This window comes from Arvicanthis niloticus, chromosome 18, assembly GCF_011762505.2.
Source record: "Arvicanthis niloticus isolate mArvNil1 chromosome 18, mArvNil1.pat.X, whole genome shotgun sequence".
Classification (NCBI taxonomy): Eukaryota; Metazoa; Chordata; class Mammalia; order Rodentia; family Muridae; genus Arvicanthis; species Arvicanthis niloticus.
The window spans coordinates 49,202,619-49,224,936 of NC_047675.1; the positions used below are offsets into that span (position 1 = coordinate 49,202,619).

General features: G+C 45.5%; 1 protein-coding gene across 2 annotated transcripts in view; it reads left to right on the plus strand.

Moving 5' to 3' along the window:
* Positions 1-9,102: 9,102 nt before the first annotated feature.
* The window catches only part of LOC117723188 (mitochondrial inner membrane m-AAA protease component AFG3L1), a 28,286-nt gene continuing 15,070 nt past the window's right edge, over positions 9,103-22,318 (plus strand). Inside the window, exons 1-7 of one of the 2 annotated variants that reach the window (XM_034522652.3) lie at positions 9,104-9,291; positions 14,166-14,253; positions 14,904-14,975; positions 17,411-17,496; positions 18,600-18,749; positions 20,119-20,187; positions 21,476-21,600. In XM_034522652.3, the coding sequence (XP_034378543.1) occupies positions 9,154-9,291; positions 14,166-14,253; positions 14,904-14,975; positions 17,411-17,496; positions 18,600-18,749; positions 20,119-20,187; positions 21,476-21,600 (728 nt within the window). In that variant the 5' untranslated portion in view covers positions 9,104-9,153. Of the gene's footprint in view, positions 9,292-14,165; positions 14,254-14,903; positions 14,976-17,410; positions 17,497-18,599; positions 18,750-20,118; positions 20,188-21,475; positions 21,601-22,318 lie in introns of both variants that reach the window. The other variant, XM_076916029.1, reaches the window with a different exon arrangement.

Genomic DNA, 22,318 nt, shown 5'->3' on the forward strand with positions numbered 1-22,318 from the left:
CAGCACCCACATGGCAGCTCAAAAAACATTTTAACTCCAGTCCCTTTGGATCTGTTGCCCTCTTCTGACTTCCATAGGCACCGGGCACGAATGTGGCGCACATACATACATGCAGGCAAAATACTCATACTCATAAAATAATAAAATAGATGAGTTTAAAAATATTTCTTTCCAGGTGTGGTGGTACATGCTTTTATTTTAGTTCTGGCACTCAGATCCAGCACTTGGGAGGCAGGAGAAGATGGATCTCAGAGTTTGAGGTCAACCTGGTCTACAAAATGAGTTTCAGGACAGCCAGATTTATACAGAGAAATCCTGTGTTGAAAAAAAAAAAAAAAAAAAAAAAAAACCCAGCCGGGCGGTGGTGGCACACGCTTTTGATCCCAGCACTTGGGAGGCAGAGGCAGGCGGATTTCTGAGTTCGAGGCCAGCCTGGTCTACAGAGTGAGTTCCAGGTCAGCCAGGGCTACACAGAGAAACCCTGTCTCAAAAAACCAAAAAAAAAAAAAAAACTTCTTTTCTTGGCCTTATTTCAATCACCAGAGGAAACTAAGCTTGACATTAAGATCTCATTCACAGAGCTGGGTGTAGAGGTACACACCTTTAATTCTAGATCTCAGGAGGCAGAGACAGGTGGATCTCTGTAAATTTGGTGCCAGTTTGATCTACATAGTGTGTTCCAGGGCAGCCAGGGATATGTTGAAAGACCCTGCATTTAAAAAAAAAGAAAAGAAACGGAAAAAGATCTAATCATCCTGCAGACTCTGCTCAGCTGGTAAAGAACTCTCAGCACGCGTGAGACATGGCTTTGATCTCCAGCCTGCATAAACAGGCCATGATAGCACATGAGTAGTCCAGCACTCCCCAGAGATGGAGGCAGTAAGGTCAGGAGTTCAAAGTCACCTTTGGCTACATAGAGAGTCTGTGGGCAGCTTAGAGCCTTAGAGTGTATGAGACCCTGTCAAAACAAAACCCAACCAAACAAAATGCAACCAAAGCTGCCTTTGCTCCTGTAAGGCTCCTTTATGTTCAGCTGCCATGTCTCTGCAGGCTTTAAAGCAAAACACTGACCTAATTTAAACAATGTAGGGGCGTGTGTGTGTGTGTGTGTGTGTGTGTGTGTGTGTGTGTATGGAACCAGGGCTTTTGCACATGCCAGGCAGGTGTTTTGCCACCTCATCCTTATTTTTGATGAATATCTCCAGTTTAGGTTTGTCTCCTGTTAGATTCCAGCTTTGTATATGTGGGCAGGAATCGCACAGGAGTGATGTGTTTTTTCGGTGTGACCTGCTGGCACGGTGGTGCTATGCCCCATTGCTGAAGACCTATTGTGGTGCATTGAATGAGAATGATCCTATAGCATAGGTTTAAATGTTTGAATGGTTGATAAGTTGATGCAACTGTTTGGGAAGGATCAGGAGGCGTGGCCTTGTTAGCAGGGGTGTGTCACTGGGGGTGGGCTTTGAGGTTTAAAAAGCCCAGGCCAGGTCCAGTTTTTCTCTCTTTGCTTCCTGCCTGGGGGTCAGAATATAAGCTTTCAGCTACTGCTCCAAAGCCATGCTTTCCTGCCCCCCTGTAACATGGTAATTTCCTGCGACTGCTACATTGTATTCACAGTGGATCTCAGCGATTGGACAGTAGAAGAGGAGGTGGAGCTGGGAGAAGGAAAGAGGAAGGGGAGAGAAGGAAGACCATGGAGGAAGACAGATGCAGCTGTTAGTCCTGGCTAGCAATTTATATCTAAGATTAGATATTGGGCAACTATTCTAATTATGTGGGCATTATGTTAATTGAGGATTTCCAAATATATAAATCCATTGGATAATCTTTAAGCATTAAGAGCTTCATTTCTACCGGGTACCTTGGCCACAGCGGGAATGGTCGGGGCTTAACCAAGCATTGTGGGGACAAGCAGTGTGGTGGGCTGACAGAGCCAGCCGCTACACTGGCGTCTCGTGGGTCTAGTTGTGGAGGGATTGGCTTCTGGCTGATTCTAGTACGGAACATGGCGGTCAGAGCTAAGCAGAGCCGTCCTGCCGGTTAGATAGACAGCCCATGCCTGACATTTTAAAATATCTCCAGTTACACCTCCCACTCCCTGCCATGAAGGTCACAGTCTCACCCTCTGAAACTATAAGCAAACTCCCAATTAAATGCCTGTGTCTTGCTATTTTATCTCAGAAATTGAATGGTAACTAAGACACCTAAGGTGGCATCTAGTTACTTTTTCATCGCTATACCAAATACCTGATAGAACAACTTTGGCCAGATGTTGCGGTGTACACTCTTAATCTGAACACTTGGGGGCAGAGGCAGGCAGATCTCTGGATTCAGGGCTAGCCTGGCGTATATAATGAGTTCCAGGGGACCCAAGTCTCCATAGTGAGACCCTGTCTTGGGGAGAAAAAAAAAAAAAAAAAAAAAAAAAAAAAAAAAAAAAAAAGGAAGAACTTAAAAGGCAAGATTTATTTAGGCTGATGGTTTTAACAGATTCGACCAGTAGTCCTTGACTCCACTGGTTCTGGGCCTATGGTGGGGGAAGCATTTCAAAGGGGGAAGCATCTGGAGAACTCTTTATCTTGTGGCAGAGAGCTAGCAAAGGACCGGGATCACATAATACTTTCAGAAGCATTTCCTCAATAACCTACTTCTTGGTCGGCTCCAATTCCTAAATGTTCCACCACTTTGAAAAGCAGCCTCCCTACCTGAGGGCTAAACACATGATCGTGTAGGGGACATTTCTTATTCAAACATAACAGGTGTGCTTGGGGGTTTCTCCATTAAGATTACTATGTATCTTTTTGTTGTTGGTAATACGTGTGGAGAGACTCTGAGACTAGAAATAATCCAGTTTCTGCTGTAACATCTTCCAGTTCTACCATCCACTGACAATTTTTGTTTTTGTCAAGTGTAATTGTGAAATGGTGATTCATTCTGTCTGCATTTATGAGTTGATGTTCCTCTGTTCTTCCTGCTGACTTATGCCGAGGCTCACACAGAGACTAAGGCCTGGCTGTCTCTGCTAGGTAGTGCCACCACTGCTGATTCGTGTTTGCTGTCCCAACTCTACCAAACTAGACTGGTGTTGTATCCATTAAGTGTTAGTGAGTAGACTGAACTAACCTGTGAACTAAACTGCCAATTTCCAGACAAAACGGAGTTGCTCCAAAGAACCATTTCTAAACAGGCCCACTTCCCTATATCGTTTTTTCCCCCCCACTACCTCTGGTGGGTGATGGGCTACAAAAGAGGTTAAAACTTTTAAAAACTATCATTAAAAATAAACTTTTAGGGGCTGGAGAGATGGCTCAGTTGTTAGGAGCACTGACTGCTCTTCCAGAGGTCCTGAGTTCAATTCCCAGCAACCACATGGCGGCTCACAACCATCTGTAATAGGATCTGATGCCCTCTTCTGGTGTGTCTGGAGACAGCTACAGTGTACTTATATAAATAAAATAAATATATCTTTAAAAAATGAACTTAAAATATCGAATTAGATAAAAAATAAACTTAAAAAAATTAAAGTTACAGGGATGCCTTTCTTAAAATTGTTGCTCAGGTCCTGAGTTTGTGATCACTGAAAAATGAACATACCTAAGCAATAGAACTTCATTGGTTTAAAAATATTTTTATTATAAATGTAAGAATAGAGAAAAGATGAAACTAGATAGATAGTTCACATTGTATTTGTTAAACAATTCATTAGTTTCTGGCCTGGGTTTCAATAAGATGCTGCCAAGCCTGATGTCCTGAGTTCAGTCCCTGGGACATGTTGGAAAGAGAGGGTGGACTCCTGACCTTTGTTTTCTGACTGCCATTGCATGCCATGGCACAGTGTGCACCCACCCCTCACTGCAGCAAAAATAAATAAATAAATAAATAAATAAATAAATGTGAGATGTCTGGTTTGGTGGAACTAGTTGCAATTATGTGAGTTCTGTAATATCAGATGTTTAGGTTCTAATTTTACTGTTTTACCCTTGAAAACAGTTGCTCAGAAACACATAGGTACAGCCAAAAGCAGCGGTATGAATAAGTCCTGACTGTGGAAGCTGGGGCACTTGTTCCCAGGAAGGTTTCATCTGAACATTAGAAGGGAACTGGGTTGGCAGGATGGCTCAGTAGGTAAGGGTTTTTTTCTGCCAAGCCTGACCATCCAAGTTCCATTCCTTAGAATGGTAGGAGAGAACTGACTCCCACAAGTTCTGTAGTCTCTGAGCTCATCCACACAGTAAGACAGAACAAAAGCAAATAAAAAAAGATAGCAGGTAACATGTTCAGGTCAACTGAAAATGGAGTTGTAGATATGGCAAATACATTTTTCCAGAAATCTTGAATCAGTTTTCAAATTCCTGTATCAAATTGAAAAGCAAAGCTACATAGTTTTGTTCTTCACAGGACTGTACTTAGCCAGTGTCCACAAATCCGCTAAATAGTGTGCCTTACCTTGATCTTGCTATTATCTCATTTAGAAATGCATATCATTTCATGTTATGATTGGAAACACTGTATCGATAAGTTGGATTTCATACTGAAGACACATATTTAACTCATTGGACAATTTGGTAACAGTGACACGAATCATAAAATCTCTTCAACATTTGGTCTTGATTAAGTCATTTTACTCTGAAAGGGAAATGATGTCACCATAGGCAGAATAAACACTGAAGGAGTTCCTGGGGCTGCCAGCGTAGCCCTGGATGGCTTGGAATCTGCTGTGTAGACCAGGCTGTTCTCAAATCACATTTGTGTTTGCCTTATGAGCACTGGGGTTAAAGGTATTCACCACTGCACCCACTCATCTCATGTGGGGTGTGGTGGGGACCAGGTCTATCACTGGGCTGGAGCCTAGTAGGTAGGCTGGACTGGCTGGCTACTGGTCCCTGGGGTCTGTCTAGCTACATTGCCTCACTGCTGGTATTACAAGTGTGTGTCATAACTGCCTTTCAAAAACTGTATTGGTGTTTTGCACATATGTATGTGCGCCACAGGTGTGCCTGATACCCTTGGAGGCCAGAAGAAGACATTAGATCTCCTGGACCTAGAGTTACAGAAAATTGTGAACCGTTATGTGGGTGCTGGGACCTGAACCTAGGTACTATGCAAGAGCAAGTGCTCTTATTGCTGAGCTCACTCTCCAGCCTTGCCTCTCTCCAACCCTCTGTGAGTTCTGGTATTAAATTCTAGACCTTATGTTTTCATAGCAAGCATTTTACCAATGGATCTATCTCTCCAACTTTTAATACATTTTAATGCCAGCAATATGGTATGCTTACACAGTGGTTCTCAACCTCCCTAACACTGCAAATATTTAATACAGTTCTTCATGATGTGGTGGCCTCTCAGTCATAAAATTATTTTGTTGCTATTTCATGATGGTAATTTTTCTGTCATGAACTGTAAATATCTGATATGCGGGATTTCTGATATGCAACCCCCGTGAAAGTGTCATTTAACTCATAGAGGGGTCACAAGCTACAGGTTGAGAACTGTTGCTCTTATGTAACAAAAATGGAATCAGCAGCTGCAAGGTTTCCTCCAGATGTTAAACACCTGGAGGTAGAGAATTGTAGCTGCCTCTCAACTACTATGGTCACTTTTGTTTTGGGCTTTACCTTAAATTTTGGTTACACATAGAAAACACCCTAAGATAGTTGCTTTGAACACTGCTTTTCCATCTACAGCTCCTAAAACAGCTTGTTCCATTGATTGTTCTTGGCACTTTCCATTTTATTCATCATTAGGGCTGTTATGGGTAAGAAGCTGTAAGCTACTTTGACTTTTCCCTGTTAAAAGGCAACTACTATGTAGGTACAGTTACAATGTAACTGGTGTTCTATTGTCATTCCTCCATTTGATACATTACTATCTCTGTCTAGCTCTACCATATAGTAAGGTAGAGGCCCTTGGTTTCAACATTTTCCGCTGTATTTCCCTGCAGTATTTGCTGAAAGTTTATACAAAACAAACAGATAGAAACAAATATTTATTTCTTTTAAAAAATTGGCTACTTCTGACAGCTCTTCTGTGGCCAGCAAGCACAGGTGGTTGAAAATCTCCATTCTCCTCCCTGCCACCATCTCCCACTCCAGTTCTGCCAGCTCATCCTTTGAGAGATCTTCATGGAACTGCAGCAACTGGTCCCCATCAGCCTTGGAACCACTTCCAATGCCTCATCCTTAACAAGGAATATAATTAGGTCACTTTCAGGTTATGTAGTATTATGCCTGGAAAAAACCTTTGGGTCTCTACACTCTCTTGTCAAATCTTCCCACATTACTGCTGTTTTGAGCATCTCCCAATATTGCAATACTGTCCAATGTCTGTGATGTGGTTTCTCCTGATTTCCCCAATCATGGCTGCATCTTCACCATCTGTTGCTTCTGAGACACTTTCAAATGTTCTTCTCAAGCTTTGAGGTCTGAAATTCCACTGTGGTTCATGGACTTGACTAAGATGGGCTGTATTGTCATGAAGATATTCTACCTTTAAAATTTTTTATGTGTACCAGTGCTTGCCCGCATGTATGTAAGTGCACATGTATCCCCAGTGCTGTTAGAGCCTCCCCCCAAAAAAGCATTAGATCTGGAACTAGACATTTTAGATGGTTCTGAGCCAGCATGTGGGCTCTGGGAACTGAACTGGGTCTTCTGGAAGAGTATCAAGTGTTCTTACTCACTGAGTCACTTCTCCAGCCTTTGATAGTCTCCTTTTAGATTATGAAAAAAATTATTCAAGTTTATTGAATGGTAAGATAGATATCTAGGATGAACAATGCTTACTTGGTGAGATTACTCTGGATGTAGTTGTGTTCAACAGGAAGGTAAAAATGCCCATGATCCATTCATAAAACATGCCTCTGATAGCCCAGACGATAGAAAATTTGCTTTGAGTACCCCTTCAAAGCCTTGGGGGCTTCCCAGTGGTACAGTAACATCCCTAGCTACATCTCCTTCAAGCAGCAGCTTCAGGGGAGCTTGAAATGATTTTTTTCCATGCAGTCTCTTCCAGAGAATCTCTGTTCTATTGACATTAAAAGCTTACCTGGATCCAAATTTACCTCCCTGAGTGACAGTTTTACTTGCACTAACCTTTTCCATTTGAGAAATTCCTCCTTTATGTTGAGAGGCCATCAGATTCTTCAATTTCTTTTAATTAAGATTTTATTTGTTGTATGTATATGAGTAGACTGGTGTGTCAGACACACCAGAAGAGGACATCAGATCCCATTACAGATGGTTGTGAGCCACCATCTGGTTGCTGGGATTTGAACTCAGGACCTCTGAAAGAGCAGTCAGTGCTCTTAACCACTGAGCCATCTCTCCAGCTCCAGATTCTTTGCTTTCACCTAAAATGATGCTGGCTTTGGTCTTTAAGATACATGCTCAAAAACTGCTCTGTGTTCTCCATTGCAGCACTTCAATAGCAAACCCTCAAAGCAGCCTTCAAGGAATTAGCTATTTGGGAAGTTACCTTCATTCTGCTTTATCTTAGACAATTGCTATCCTAGACACCGAGGGGTCTAAGGCTTTTGAGGTCTAAGCTTTTCACCCACTTTAAAATTGTCTCATCACTTGTAATTTGATGTTGAGGATAACTGCTTTCTTTCTCTCTGACCCTACGTGTTGTGTTTTTTTAAAAGCCAAGGATATGTTTTATAGAGTGAGCCAGGTATGGTGAGGTGGGAAGGGTGCTGAGGCAGGCCCATGTGGAGGCATCCCTTCCCCCTGAGGTGCCAGCCATGTGAAGAGTATAATGTAGAATAGTTTATTTGGGGAGCATGGGAAGGGGAGTTGAGAAGGGAGTAGACGGAGGGAGGGAGAGACAGACCGAGAAGAGGGGCGGTCCAGGAACATGTGGAGAGAGGGTGGAGGGGAAGGGGAGAGAAGGAGAAAGGGGTCAGGGAGAGAAGAGAGTCAGAGAGAAGGGGCAGAAAGAGAGAGAGCGAGGAGGTGTACCTTCCCCCCCACCATGAGCAAGCCTGAAGAGACCTTGGTTACCACAACAAGGTCAAGTGACGGGATCTAGGTGGAGTTACCCACCTTGGCTGCCCAGAACACAGAAGCAGAACTGCCCCTGGGCTTGCCTTGAGACATCTCCGGTCGTGACCTGGAATGGACTATGGACTATCCCACCCATCTGGAACCAGGAGGGGTTGTGGGTTGGGTCTTCCCCTTTAAATTGAGAGCCGAACATTAAAGCTTTGGGCCTTGATCAGAGAACTTTGTCTTGGCCTCATCTCTTCTCGCCCTCCAGCCCCTTTCATTCCCAGCCCCCCTTTCAGGTGAACCCAGTTGACTTGTGGCCGTGGGCGGCTACAAGGAGGGACCAAACAGCCTCTTTATCGAAAGCCAGGCCTACCTGGCTGTTGCTAGGTAACCGCTGAGCGGAGCATAGAAGGAATACTAACACTATTGGTGACAATGGCCTTCTCCCGGGCATCTGTACCTTTGAAACGTAATCATAGCAGCCTTATGCTATCCTTGCAGATTTTGGGTACACGCAGGTGCCTCGCACAACAGGTGTCGTCCAACACCACTGTCCAGAAACTGGTTTATCCTGCACACTCACGCCTGCCTAGTGTCCAGTCCAAATTTCTGGTCAGCACAACTCAGGCAAATCAAAACTGAGCTGGCTCTATATACCAACCAGGTGACCAATCAAAATTAAGCAAAGGTCTACAAGGAGGAACAATGAGACAAGGCGTGTACCAAATAGTTCCTTTGTTCACGAGGGGTCTCGAAGCACATCTAGACTGGATGTAAAATACCGGGGAACACCTCCAACCGGTGTTACCGGTACCGTCAACCAGGGAGAAGGAGGCTCTAAATTTAGTTACGTGAGCCGCTTCACCCCGAAGACCCGCCCAAATCACTGGTGTCGTTGACAATGCAAAATTTAAAATACGTCTAAAGGCTCTTGGTGCTTAGGTCAAGTTGGCTGGGAGTCATTTGTCATCAGCCGTCAGGCAGCGCGAAGCGACACGCAGGTTCAGGATCTTAAGCATAAGCAGAACGGCCGCGAACTGGACACCTAACAAGTTCGAGCCACTGCGGTGGCCTGCTGCGCACGCGCGCGCCCAGGGGCGTGGCGCTCTATGACCCGCCTGCTGCGCGTGCGCGCGCCCAGGCGGCGCGACGTCAGTGCCCGGGGATGTTACTCCGGCTGGTGGGGGCGGCGGGCAGTCGGGCCCTGGCCTGGCCTTTCTCCAAGCTGTGGCGATGTGGCGGATGTGCAGGAAGCGGCGGGACGGTCTGGAGCAGCGTGAGGGCCTGTGGCATTGCTCTGCAGGTGAGCAAGGAAGCGCTGTGTCCACAGGTTCTGGGCGGCGTGGCGGGGGCTGCGCTGCACGTCGCAGTGACGTCATCTGCCCGCGTCTGGGTCGCGCGCAGCTGCTTCCGGGTTTCTGCCTGAGACTCCACTAGTGTCTACCTACCGCTGATCGGAGCACTTGAGCGGGTGCGAGATAACCTTTATCCGTTTAGCTCTTGCAGGGCCCCGTTTAAAAGGTAGCCTTTATTCATTAGAGAGGCGTAGGTCTCCATACTAAGCAGAGAAAGATGGTCACCATGGAATTCCCTCCACGGATGCTTCATTTTTTAAATAGTTTGGCCTTACTAGATATTTTAACACCTATCATCACAGGGTGTGCATCTGCCAATAGTAAGGAGGCTCGCCATGGCGAAAGGTAGCCATATTGGGAATACCCATGCTGATTCTCCATCTTCAAATAAATGTGTGTTATCTTCACAGGGGCCATACAGCTGTTCTTCCTCAGCTCGTTTTTGGTCTTGTTGTTCCCTTTTAATATGACTGTAGTGTGGTGTAACTGTCCACGAGCAAATGTCCATTTACCCCAGATAAGTCAAAAACGATTCCATTCCTCCAGCTTTGTGAACCAGTGAGCTTATTGGAATTACTTATGGCCGCACTGGGGAAGGGTTACTTACAGGAGTGACTCAAAAGTTTCATCGTTACAAGGCCCACACATGGGTAACAACGCAAGGAAAACCTGCATTCTGTTTGTTTGTTTGTTTGTTTTTTTGTTTTTCGAGACAGGATTTCTCTGTGTAGCCCTGGCTGTCCTGGAACTCACTCTGTAGACCAGGCTGGCCTTGAACTCAGAAATCCTCCTGCCTCTGCATCCCAAGTGCTGGGATTAAAGGCGTGCGCCACCACTGCCCATCGAAAACCTGCATTCTTGGGGCTTCCTGCAAAACCTACAGTCAGTACCACTGAAGAGGATCCCCTCCCCCCAGCAGTTTCTTGCCTGTAGAACTTTGGGGATGGGGCCTGCAGATTTTTTAAGCTCCTGACTATAAGGATTATGAGGCTTCTCTCTGCCAGAGGGGATCTTTGGGTTTGGAGGAGGTAGCTGCACAGGGGGTTGGGAAAATGCTCACAGGTTTGCTTCTAGTGCTGTGTGTTGCACATGGACATTGTCATGTCCCACATCCTGTTCAGATGGGTGACCTGTTGAAGATCATTCATGAAGTGAGTGTGACAGGTCGTTATAGTGCAGGCAGTTCTGAGTTGTGGAGCTGCCGTGGGCCTGTGTCTTTGTGAAAGAAGTACACTGAATGGTCTTTGGCTTGGTTGGGTGGCTTCTTATGGAGAGACATCTGTCACCCTAGACAGATCAAAGAAAGATGTTGTGTGATGCTGCTCTTAGGGAACAGACATCTACCCACCACAGGTTGGGAACGGACAGCAGACCACAGTATGGATGGCACCAGAGTCCATCTGGTGAACCGCTGAATTCTAGTGGAGATACAGGAGCAGAAATGACTCCAACCGTTGCATCACCAGAGCCCACACAAGTGTGGAAGGCAGGCAGCTCAGGAGAGCTGGAAATATGAATCACGCTGCACCTTCAGCAGGTTGGAGAGTGACTTTTCTTAGTGGCTCAGTTGACCTGAGCCTCTTCTGGCAGCTTAGCTGTCCCAGAGTCTTCTAAGCAGTTTGGATAGCCTCTGCTTCATCCAGGTTGCTGGGCTACTCTCCTCTCCTCTCCTCAGGCAGCTGTGCACTTATCAGAGTCTGTCTTCACTGTGTTTTTTTTTTCTTGTGAGAGTGACTCTCAGCAGTCTTTCTGTAGTGTATTTTTGAAAGGGAAGGGCCTCTGGTCAGTATCCGGGATTTTCTGAAACTCTTTTGAGTTGTTTGCATGGTGTCTTTTGGAGCATTCCTGTAGGACTGACTCTTGTGCTCCCAGTGAAAGCTGCTGTTTTACAAACATTGTCACCCAAGTCTAGTTTGGTGAATCACTGAGTTTATTGGGGCTGCTTAAAGGAGCATGGACGATCCAGAGGCAGCTGTGTCACTGAAAACCCTCCCCTGGTGTGGGTTCCAGTGGACAGAGGCTCCTCTCTGAGCAGTTGTCTGAACATTTATAACTTTGGTAGTGGCATTGTGGATCTTGTAGCTTTGAGCTTCCCCGGACTCTCTTTCACTAGGGACATCTCTGTGTGGCAGAATTGTGAGGCTGACTCATTCATATTTCTCTATCAGAAAAATTTATTATTGATAATTTATTGGTGAGGGGATATGGTGTGAACAAATCAGGCAAAAACTGCTTTCTTGGCTGTTGTCTCTTTGAAGGCTTTATGATCTGTGGGCTGAGAGGTTCCCTTAAAACCTGGAAGACAGTAGCAATCTGCACTCTAGTTATAAAATAGATTTCAACACTCAGACTTCAAGAGAAGCCTGTGTTGTCAGGTCTGTCACACGGTTTTCTTTTACTCTGAGACAGGGTCTTACTCTGTGACCCTGGCTGCCCTGGAATTGGCTGTGCAGACCAGGCTGGCCTTGAACTCACAGATTCACTTGCCTCTTACCAGTAGACTATGGGATTAAAGGCCTGTGCCTCAGGCCCAGTCTCCATGTGTTCATTTTTATTCTATAGTCTGTCTGAAACAGTGAGCAAGTAATGGCATGTGTGGGGGTTATATGAGGTAAGAAGGGAAAGAGAGCAAAACAAGGGAATGGGGGAGAGACAGATGCTCTGTAACTTGTTTAGCTAGGATAGTCTGGACCCTGCAGGAATAGAGGTGGAGGTAGTGTGGCCTGGCATGTAGAGTAGCACCGTTGCCTTGGGGTAGGTCCAGCTGGTAGGTTCTGTGTTACAGGAATGAAGAAGGGCTGAGTGAAGCAGCCAAGTCAGGAGATGTGGGGCTTTATAAGGGCTGCTTGTATCAGCTGTTTGCATGGGTGTGACACAGACAGGGATCTTCTGTGTGGTCTCACTAGAAAGAGCCTCCATATGCCAGGTTCATATCTTGGGTTTGCACATGACAGACTCTGACGTGCACATTATCTGATGACTTGATGCTAAGTTATCAGCAAAGGGCTAACTGTTGTCCCAGTTACTTTCCTATGCTGTGCTAAAACACCGGGAACAAAGCAATTCATACAAGAAACCTGATGCTCTCAGAGGGTTAAGAGTTTGTGAGGGTAGAGAAGGAACAGCAGCAGGTAGCTGGACGAGCAGCTGAGTGCTCATATCTCACAAGCGGGAGGCAGAGAAAGGACTGGGAATGACAGGAGACATGTGAAGCCTCAAAGCCTGCCCCTGTGACACACCTCCTCCTATAAGACCACACAACCCCAGTCCTTCCCAAACAGTTCCACCAGCTCGGGACCAAGCATTCAAACCTGTGAATCCATGGCGCCATTTTTAGTCGAATTACCACATTCTGTTCTCTGGCCTCCTTAGATTTCCTGGCCATATCATAACATAATGCATTTGCTTCGACTTCAGAACTCCCCTTAGTCTTTCAATGTTTAAAAGTTTCGTCTCCCGCCGGGCGGTGGTGGTGCACGCCTTTAATCCCAGCACTTGGGAGGCAGAGGCAGGCGGATTTCTGGGTTCAAGGCCAGTCTGGTCTACAGAGTGAGTTCCAGGACAGCCAGGGCTACACAGAGAAACCCTGTCTCGAAAAAGTAAAAAAAAAAAAAAAAAAAAGTCTAGTCTCTTCTGAGACTCAGGATAATTTTTTTTTTTCATTACAAATAGGACTTTTTATTTATCACTATTAGCAAATCTGAATTTGGGCTGGAGGGATGGCTCAGCGGTTAGGAGCACTGGCTGCTCTTCCAGAGGTCCTGAGTTCAATTCCCAGCAACCACATGTCGATTCACAACCATCTGTAGTGGGATCTGATGCCTCATACTCTCGGGCTGGTTGCTCATCTTGATCAGCTGGGCCAGCTTTGGCCCGTCTCAGCACCTGAAGCTCCATGACCTTTCCCAGTTCCAACTTGAGTGTTTTGTTTTGTTTCCTTCCTTTTTTTTTTTTTTTTTTCCTTTAATTTTAAGAAATGGTCTTGTAACCCATTCTGACCTTGAACTTATAGCTATCCTGCCTTAACCTCAGACGCTTCGATTGTAGGTGTAGACAGATACACTTGGCCATAGTATTTGTCTTCCAGCATTTTATTTGGATTTTTACAAGATTTTAGTCTCACAGTATTAGTAGTTAATTGTTTGTTTTATTTTATGTGTATCTTTGTACACATGCTGTAGCATGCATGACAGCTCCTGGGAGTCACTTTGTCCTTCCCAGGGCCTAGAACTCAGGATGTTGGGCTGGGAAGCAAGTGTATTTACGTGCTGCAACATTTCACCTGATTTAAAGGTCTCTGTAGCCTGGGCTGCGCTTAAATTTCTTGTGTTCCTCCTGCTTCAGCTTCCATAGTCCTGAGATTACAGGCGAGTCACCAGCCCTGCTTTGTAATTTGTGGTTTTGTTTTGTGGTTTTTTTTTTTTTTTTTTTTTTTTTTTTTTTTTTTTTTTTTTTTTTTTTTTTTTTTTTTTAATAAAGAACAGGTCTCTGTGTACTCTGTGTATCTCTGGCTGTCCTGGAACTCAGTGTGTAGACCAAGCTGGCCTTGAACTCAGAAGAGCAGAAGAGCCACCTGCCTCTGCCTCCCAAGTGCTGGGACTAAAGGTGTGCCCACCACTGCCTGGCTGGATATGATAGCCATAAAAAAATTCTTTATAAGTTTTTACAGTAAGTTTAGTTCATATTTATTTTGTTTGGATATCTAAGTAGGTAAATAAAGCGACAGGCTCATACCTCAGTGTGAATTCTGTCCCTTACATCCTGTCCTGACCACCCTCGAGAAGTTGGTCACAGAAGCACCTAATCATGTCTCCTGTTTCAGGGTCATCTGGGGAGATGCTCGCAGCAGCTGCCTCTGCAGGGAAGACTGACTCCATTTTCCCCGAGGCTGTATTCAAAACCTCCCAGAGGTACTGAACTACCTACCTTCATTAGCGCTATGAACCTGATAGGACTAGTGTGACCTGCTCAGTGTCTCCCAACTGACTGAGCAGGTGACACGGGAAGGTGACAGCTAGAACGTCCCCATTCTCCCCTGTCTGGTTGCCATGTTGAGCCACTGTAGTGCCTACTTGCCTTTCGTTCTTTGATCTAACATTGACCTTGGCAAAAGTGAAGCCTTCAGAGGGACACTGCAGGATGGATCTTCTGCGAGGGGTGGGAATAACTGTTTCTGCAGAGTCGGTCCAGTCTCATATTTGGAAGTAAACAGGTTATATAGACTAGTTACCTGGAACCCAATACTCTACTTGGAGCCATGGGCCTGTGCTTAGTGTTCTGAGCGAAGGGACCATACGCATAGAAGCATCTGGAGACCCAGATCTGCAGACTAGAGGAACCTATTTCCCAGCCCGTGAGTTTGCGTCTGACCTGGGGCTGCGTGTTGTAGGATCAGTTAAGAAAGGCGGGGAGAATGATAACTCTCCTCCAGCTTTCTTTCTCAGCCTCATTCGAGGACACGATTGTTGCTTTTCTGTGTGTGGTTTTTGGGTTTTGTTTGTTTTTTTTTTTTTTTTTTTTTTTTTTTTTAATGGTGGAATTTCTCCATTTTGTTTCTCAGGGTTTGAGAAGTTTTTTAAGAATAAGAACAGAAAAAATGCAAGCCCAGGAAATTCAGTATCTCCAAAAAAAGGTAAAAAGTCCCATATGATAAGTCAGACTGTCACATTTTACAGTTGACAGTTTTTAGTTTATTGTAAATGAATTCTCTTTAGTATAGATATTAGCAGTGAATTAATACTGCAGCTGTATTTCTTTACCTTGCGCTTGTCCTCAAAAAACACAGAGAAACCAAGGTTTATTTAAAACTGCACCTCAACAGCTGAGCAGTTAAATGGTCCACCTCGCCTCCTGTGCTCAGCTGGCTCCTCCCAGCCCCATCCCCTGGTACTCGGATGTCACTGGTGATCTGGCACCTTGGGCTTAGGTGTGTTTCCGTGATCTTTCAGACCCCTTTCCTCATGGCTCCAAACCCTCCATTCTCCTTGAGGATCTGAATCTCCCTCTCCCCTTCCTCTGGTTAGCAGATGTCCCGCCCTATTCTCTATTCTGCCCAACCATTGGGTGATCAGCATTTATTGACAGAGAATAAATGGTAAGAATTGTTTACACAAACCTGAGACAGGAGATTCTTGGTGTAAGCATTACAATGCTGTGTCCAGACTGAAAACTAGATATGAGGGCAGAGAAATCAACATTTGAATAACACAAGGGTAAACTTCACACAGTGTACAGAAACATTATGCCTACAGTTTATTTTTATTTTATATGTATGAGTGTTTTTCCTGCATGTGTGTTTGTGTACCATGTGCATCCTGGTGCCCAGAGAGGCCAGAAACGAGCACCAGGTCCCCTGGAACTGGAGCCACAGACAGTTGTGAGGTGCTGGCAACTGAACCCATCTTTGTCTTCTGGACGAGCAGCCAGTTCTCTTAGTGATTGGGATAGGTTTAACTGGTGAGCTTCACCTGCTTAGCTATTTTATGAACATTAAACACTAAGAAATACATACACTTACTGGGAATGTATGGTGGTACATCTTGCTACCATTTTTTTCCCCAAGACTAATGTTTTGTCTGGAAAAATTGTGTGAATATTTCTCTGTCTCATTAGTTCATGTTGCCATCTCTGGTGTCACCATAGCTATTCCTGGACATGCGTGATACTGTTTTAGGGTTGTTGGAGTGGCAACATGACCTAGAACTTGTATGAATATTACAAAAAGAGACTTAGGGGACGATACCTCCTCTTAGAGTTCATAGATCAAAAGTGCACATGTGGGCCGCACACGGTGATGCACGCATTTTATCCCAGCACTCGGGAGGCACAGGCAGGCGGATATCTGAGTTTGAGGCCAGCCTGGTCTACACAGTGAGTTCTAGGATAGCCAGGGCTACATAGTGAGATCCTGTCTTAAAAAAAAAGAAAGAAAGAAAAAGAAGACAGTGTATATACACAGGGCAGGGTTTTCTGCTTACTGACTTATGTTCTTGAGAGCTGGTAACATACACCTTGATTCTCCTGAGAGGATGCACCTGTGCCAGCCTCACTCATCTCCCCGCCCCCACCCCTGCCAAAGTATAGCCATGATGTTTATAGCAAAAAAAAAAAAAAAAAAAAAAAAGTTGTTAAAGTTTCGGCTTGCCTGGTGTTGTGGTGCGTACCTATAATCACGGTACCCAGGAAGCTAAAGCAGGGGATTGTAAAGTTTAGTGTAGTTTAGCCTGGGCTACATAATAGAGCCCTATGTCAAATAGACAAAATCAAACAGCTTATATATTTGAAGCCTGCAAAGTAAAATGTGATTTTTTTTTTCCTAAAACTGCTTTCAACACTGTCTCCAAGCTGCTTCCAGCTTCCTTTTTCTTTGAGGTTTTGTTTGTTTGTTTGTTTGTTTGTTTTGGTACATTATGCATAAAATGTGTTTGTAGGCTAGAGGTCAACATTGGGTGTCTTAATCACTCTCCACTATATTTTTAATTTTCCTAACTATGTTTATTCATTGCTCGCTCACTCTCTCTGTCTGTCTCTCTGTGTGTGTGTGTGTGTGTGTGTGTGTGTGTAGAGAGAGAGGGAGGTGTGGAAGGTGGAGAACAGCTTGTGGGAATTGGTCCCAAGGTAGGGAATGAGGTGGATGTGCTTGGTGGCAAATACCTTTACCTGATGAGCCGTCTCACCAGCCTACACCTTATACTTTGGAACAGGGTCTCTCTCTGATTGGACGTGGCGCTTGCTGGGTGGTCTCTGATTGGACGTGGAGCTTGCTGGGTGGTCTCTGATTGGACGTGGCGCTTGCTGGGTGGTCTCGACTGGCTTTGCCAGCGCAGCTCAGGGTTCCCTGTCTCTTCTGCCCAGCACTGAGTCTGCACGCACACATGTCAGCGCCTCAGAGCTCAGATCCTCATGTTTGCATGGCAGGCACATAACGGCTACCTCCAGCCCTGGTTCTGTTCTTGAGTTCTGGTCTCTGAAAAGTTATACACACTTCTGTTTCTGTCTAATATAAGATTCTTCTCCCTTTTCTTTTTTCTTTTTTTCTTTTTTCTTTTTTTAATCTCTGAAATGTAGAACCAAAGAATGCTGGCCCTGGAGGAGACGGAGGCAACAGAAGAGGGAAGGGAGGTGACTTTTCCTGGTGGAAACGGATGCAAAAGGTTTGTCTCTGCAGACCAGAGCAGATGTGTGTCCGTCCGCAGAGCGTGTGGTCGCTGCAGACCAGAGCAGATGTGTGTCCGTCCGCAGAGCGTGTGGTCGCTGCAGACCAGAGCAGATGTGTGTCCGTCCGCAGAGCGTGTGGTCGCTGCAGACCAGAGCAGATGTGTGTCCGTCCGCAGAGCGTGTGGTCGCTGCAGAGCTGGGCCTTTGATGTGTGTCCGTCCGCAGAGCGTGTGGTCCCTGCAGAGCTGGGCCATTGCATGTCTTTGCCTTGTTTTGTTCCTGCTGTTGGACAAAATTACTGTAAAACCTGATTTGTTTGTTCTGGCTTTTTAAAAACATGGTCTCCTCCTGTAACCTTGGCTGGCTTGGAGCTCACTGTGTAACTCAGGCTCATAGTGAACCTTCTGCCTCTAGTGCTGGAACTACAGTGTGCACCACCATGCCCTGCTCAGATTGCACAGTTTGTAAATGCTGTACACTTATTCACAATTAGAGAGGCAGGAAAGTGCACAGTCAGAATGCTGCTGCCCAGTATTTGGAGAGGCTTTGATCTCTGTTTTCAAGGCTCCATTTGTAATGTCTTAACAGAGTCCCAGATAAGAGACAAGCTTCTTCAAGGCATGGTGGCCCATGCCTTTACTTCTAATACTTGAGAGGCAGAGGTCTGTGCATTTGAAGCTAGCCTGGGCTACATAGTGAGTTCTAGGCCAACCAGAGCTGCATACCGAAAAGAGAAGCTGTCATTTTCATAAAGTAACCACTCCTGAGGCGGTGTGTGTGTGTGTGTGTGTGTGTGTGTGTGTGTAGCTCAGTATCAGCGCCCTCAGTTTATGCAGCGCTCTGAATTCAGTCTCCAATGTACATGCATGTGCACACGATCAGCGGATAAGAGCTCTTCTGAGGATCCTAGCACCTACACTGGGCAGCTTATAACTACCTGTAGCTCTAATTCCATGGAACCAAACTCCCTCTGCTGGCCTCCGTGAACACCCTTTTCCCAGACACACATGCACATATGTTAAATACAAAGGAAAAGAAAGAAAGAAAAAAGAAACGACCTATTTTTTAATTACAAAATGTGTTATCTTTTCTTCCTTAGGGAGAGTTTCCTGGGGACGACAAGGACTTCCGGAGTCTGGCTGTTTTAGGGGCCGGTGTGACTGCAGGATTTTTATATTTCTATTTTCGAGATACTGGAAAAGAGATCACCTGGAAACACTTTGTACAGTATTACTTGGCCAGAGGTCTGGTGAGGAGATTACAGAGCGTCTGCTAGGGAAGAGAGCTGTGCAGAGGTTTACAGTTCTCTCAGGGTGCTGTGAGCTCAAGGAGGAGGGGTAGAGAGTGAAACCGTGTGATGACTGTCCTCAGAGGCCAGCTGGGGCATAGCCCAGACATGGGACATTTCATAGGAACAGCTCAGGCAGAGCACGGTCAGGCCTCCTTTCCGGTTGGGTAGACGGGGTCATAACATCATGCAGTGTTAGCTTTTATAGCTTGTCTTTTACATTTTGGTTCTATCCATTAGTCTTTGGATTTCAGTCTCATGTCTGGCTTACGTCTTTCTTCCCTCACTGTGCCGCTGGCCTCTGTTGGCAAGCCCTAGACAGTTTTTGTTTTTATCTTTTATTTATTTATTTATTTATTTATTTATTTTTGAGACAATTTCTCCGTCCTAGATGTCCTCACAGAGATCTACCTGTCTCTGCCTCCAAGTGCTGGGGTTAAAGATGTGCACCACCACACCCGGAGTGGTATCTGTTTAACATTTTTGTTGTTGTTGTTGAGAACAAAATACTTCTGAATCAGGATCAGGTCTGTGCTCAGGGTTTTACTGTATCGGATATGAGCGATGGCTCAGTAGGTACAGATGCTTGCCCGGCCAGCATGAGGGTCTGAGTTAAGATCCCCAGAACCCACATACAAGCCGGACGTACAGCAAGGATGCCTGTGACCTGTGCACCTACGGGGAGGTGGGAAGTGAGGAGAGGAGAAGCCCTGGAGGCTTGTGGGTCAGGTCGTCTGCGATACGCAGTGGAGAAACAGATGTTGTCTAGAATCTACAGCAGTTGTCAACCCCTCTCACAGGGGTCACCTAGGCACACACATATTTACATGACAATTCATAACAGCGCCAGAATCACAGTTATGAAGCAGCCATGAAATGATGCTACGGCTGGGGTCACCATGGCATGAGGAGCTATATTAAAGGGTCGCGGTGTTAGGAAGGTTGTGCTGCTCTGGAAGAAGGCAGGAGTTGAGGACCAGCCCCGAAAGTTGTCCTTTCTTGTCCACGTGTGTGGGCCGTGTGCACACAGATTTTACTCTCTTGTCAGTATTAGACTGACTTGTATTCTATTTAAGGTTTTAATATAGTCTGGAAAGGAGGAGGAGCTCAGATATACCAAGTTTGAGAGACTTCCTGAATTCTTGTTTATTTAAGGTGACATAGATTCACACCCCAGGCTTCTAAGAAACCAAAAGTTGGACTGGGCTGCGGATGTTTGGGATGATGTGTTGTGTAGGGTGCAGGCGTGTCCATGACTACAGTGCTTATGGCTGCCTTGGGTTCCCTGCTGCTGCCTCAGCTGCTGTAACTGCTTTTCTCTGTTTCCAAGGTGGATCGGCTGGAGGTTGTGAACAAGCAATTTGTGCGTGTTATTCCTGTTCCTGGGACGACATCTGAGGTGAGGAGTGAATTTAAGGCCAAGTGTCCCAGATACATTTGTTTGTTTGTGAGCTCTGTAGCCCTGGGGTCCTGGAACTCACTCTGTAGACCAGGCTGGCCTCGAACTCAGAAATCCGCCTGCCTCTGCCTCCCAAGTGCTGGGATCAAAGGCGTGCGCCACCACTGCCCGGCCAGGCTACCTTTTCTACCTTTTTTAAAAATCGATTTTTTTCTCATTTTTAATTTTGTGTGTGCATGTCTGTGTGTGTGTGTGTGTGTGTGTGTGTGTGTGCAGTGCTTACTGAGGCCAAGGGTCTAGATCCTCTGGAGCTGGAGTAACAGATGGTTGTGAGCCTCCTGACTTGGGTGCTGGGAACCACATCTTGGTCCTTTGCAAGAACGGTGCTCTCAGTTGTTGAGTCTCCAGCCCCTGGATATATTGTTTTTTAAAAAGTGTAGACTATATTTGTCTGTTCAGTGAACAACATTGCCAGTTGGCCAGCAGCCATGTTGCTCATGATGCTCTGAGCTGGAGGGATGGCTCAGTGGTTAAAGGAAGCTTGGCTGGACCTCTAGCGGTCCCAGGCTTGATTTCAAGCACCCATGTCAGGGGGCTCATGGGCGTCCATAACTGCAGTCCCAGGGCATCTGAAGCTCTCTTCTGGTCTCCACAGGTACCCGACATGTACGTAGTGCATAGACAGTTTACATGCAAAATACCCATACACAAAACATGATACTTATTAAGATTTATATTATTTATTTCATGTATATGAGTGCACTGTAGCTGTCTTCAGACACACCAGAAGATGGTATCGGATCCCATTACAGATGGTCGTGAGCCACCATGTAGTTGCTGGGAATTGAACTCAGGACCTCTGGAAGAGCAGTCAGTGCTTTTAACCACTGAGCCATCTCACTAGTCCCCGATAATTATCCTTATTGTCTTACATTGATAATGGTTAATAGAGGAAGCTATAAGACATTTTTGTCAAGTCATATGTAAGAACTATTTGCCAAAATTTGTAAAGAAAGAATAAAAGACATGAAGAAGACTTGGGTATCGCTGCAGCATTTTGTTTTGTCCAGAACTTAAACTGTTGGAGGTTTGCACGCCCAGAGCTGGGTGAGCTGCTGTGCTCACACTTACGGTCGAAGCTGCTTTCAGGAAGGGATTTGTCGACTTCTAGCGTCAGAGCTGGGGAAAGTGGCATTTCTGGGAAAGCCAACCGAGTGTGGATGAGTGTGTCAGAGCATGCTCTGTGGGACAAAATGGTATAGACTAAACTTCCTTTTGGTCTCTGCAGAGGTTCGTGTGGTTTAACATTGGTAGTGTTGACACCTTTGAGCGGAACCTCGAATCTGCTCAGTGGGAGCTGGGCATTGAGCCCACCAACCAGGCTGCAGTGGTCTACACTACTGAGAGCGATGGGTGAGTTCTCGGGATGCAGAGGTCTGGGGGAGACTCTAGTGTAGACATCTGATTCTAAACACGAATAGTCAGTGTTAATTTTAACATCGTATAGCCATCTGCTGATACGTACAGTATCAATACTGTATAAAAGAATGGGTTTTTGTTTGTTTGTTTGTTTTGTTTCTTGTTTTTTGTTTTGTTTTTCTTGAAACAGGGTGTCTCTGTAGCCTGGGTTGTCCAAGAACTTGCTCTGTAGCTCTGTGGATCAGGTTGGCTTCATCTGACTTCCAAGTGCTGGAATTAAAGGTGTGCACCACCACTGCCCTGCACTTTGGTCCACTTTTATTTTTAAAATGTGTTAGTTTTGAGATCCAGTCTCACTGTGTTTGCTGTCCAAATCTCAATGTCTTGGTTTAAGTGATTCTGCTTCAGGCTCCCAAGTCTACAACATAGCACTGGCTTATGTCTGTTCATTGTAAAGAGAGTGCCAGGCAGCCTTCAAAAAGCATCATACAGGAAAACCAAACATAGTAGGTATTGGTATTTTTGATGAGTCAGAGTCTCCTGAGGAGAGCATAGGCTCTGTCAGACCTGCTTGATTAGAGGAAGGCTTCTGCCCTACCAAGCCTTCTGTTGGTGGGTCAGGGCAGACGCAGTGCTGTTAGGACTGGACAGGCCTGTTCTGCAGTCAGACTTCAGGAGATTTTAGAAACTGTCTCTTTCATGCAGTGCAAGC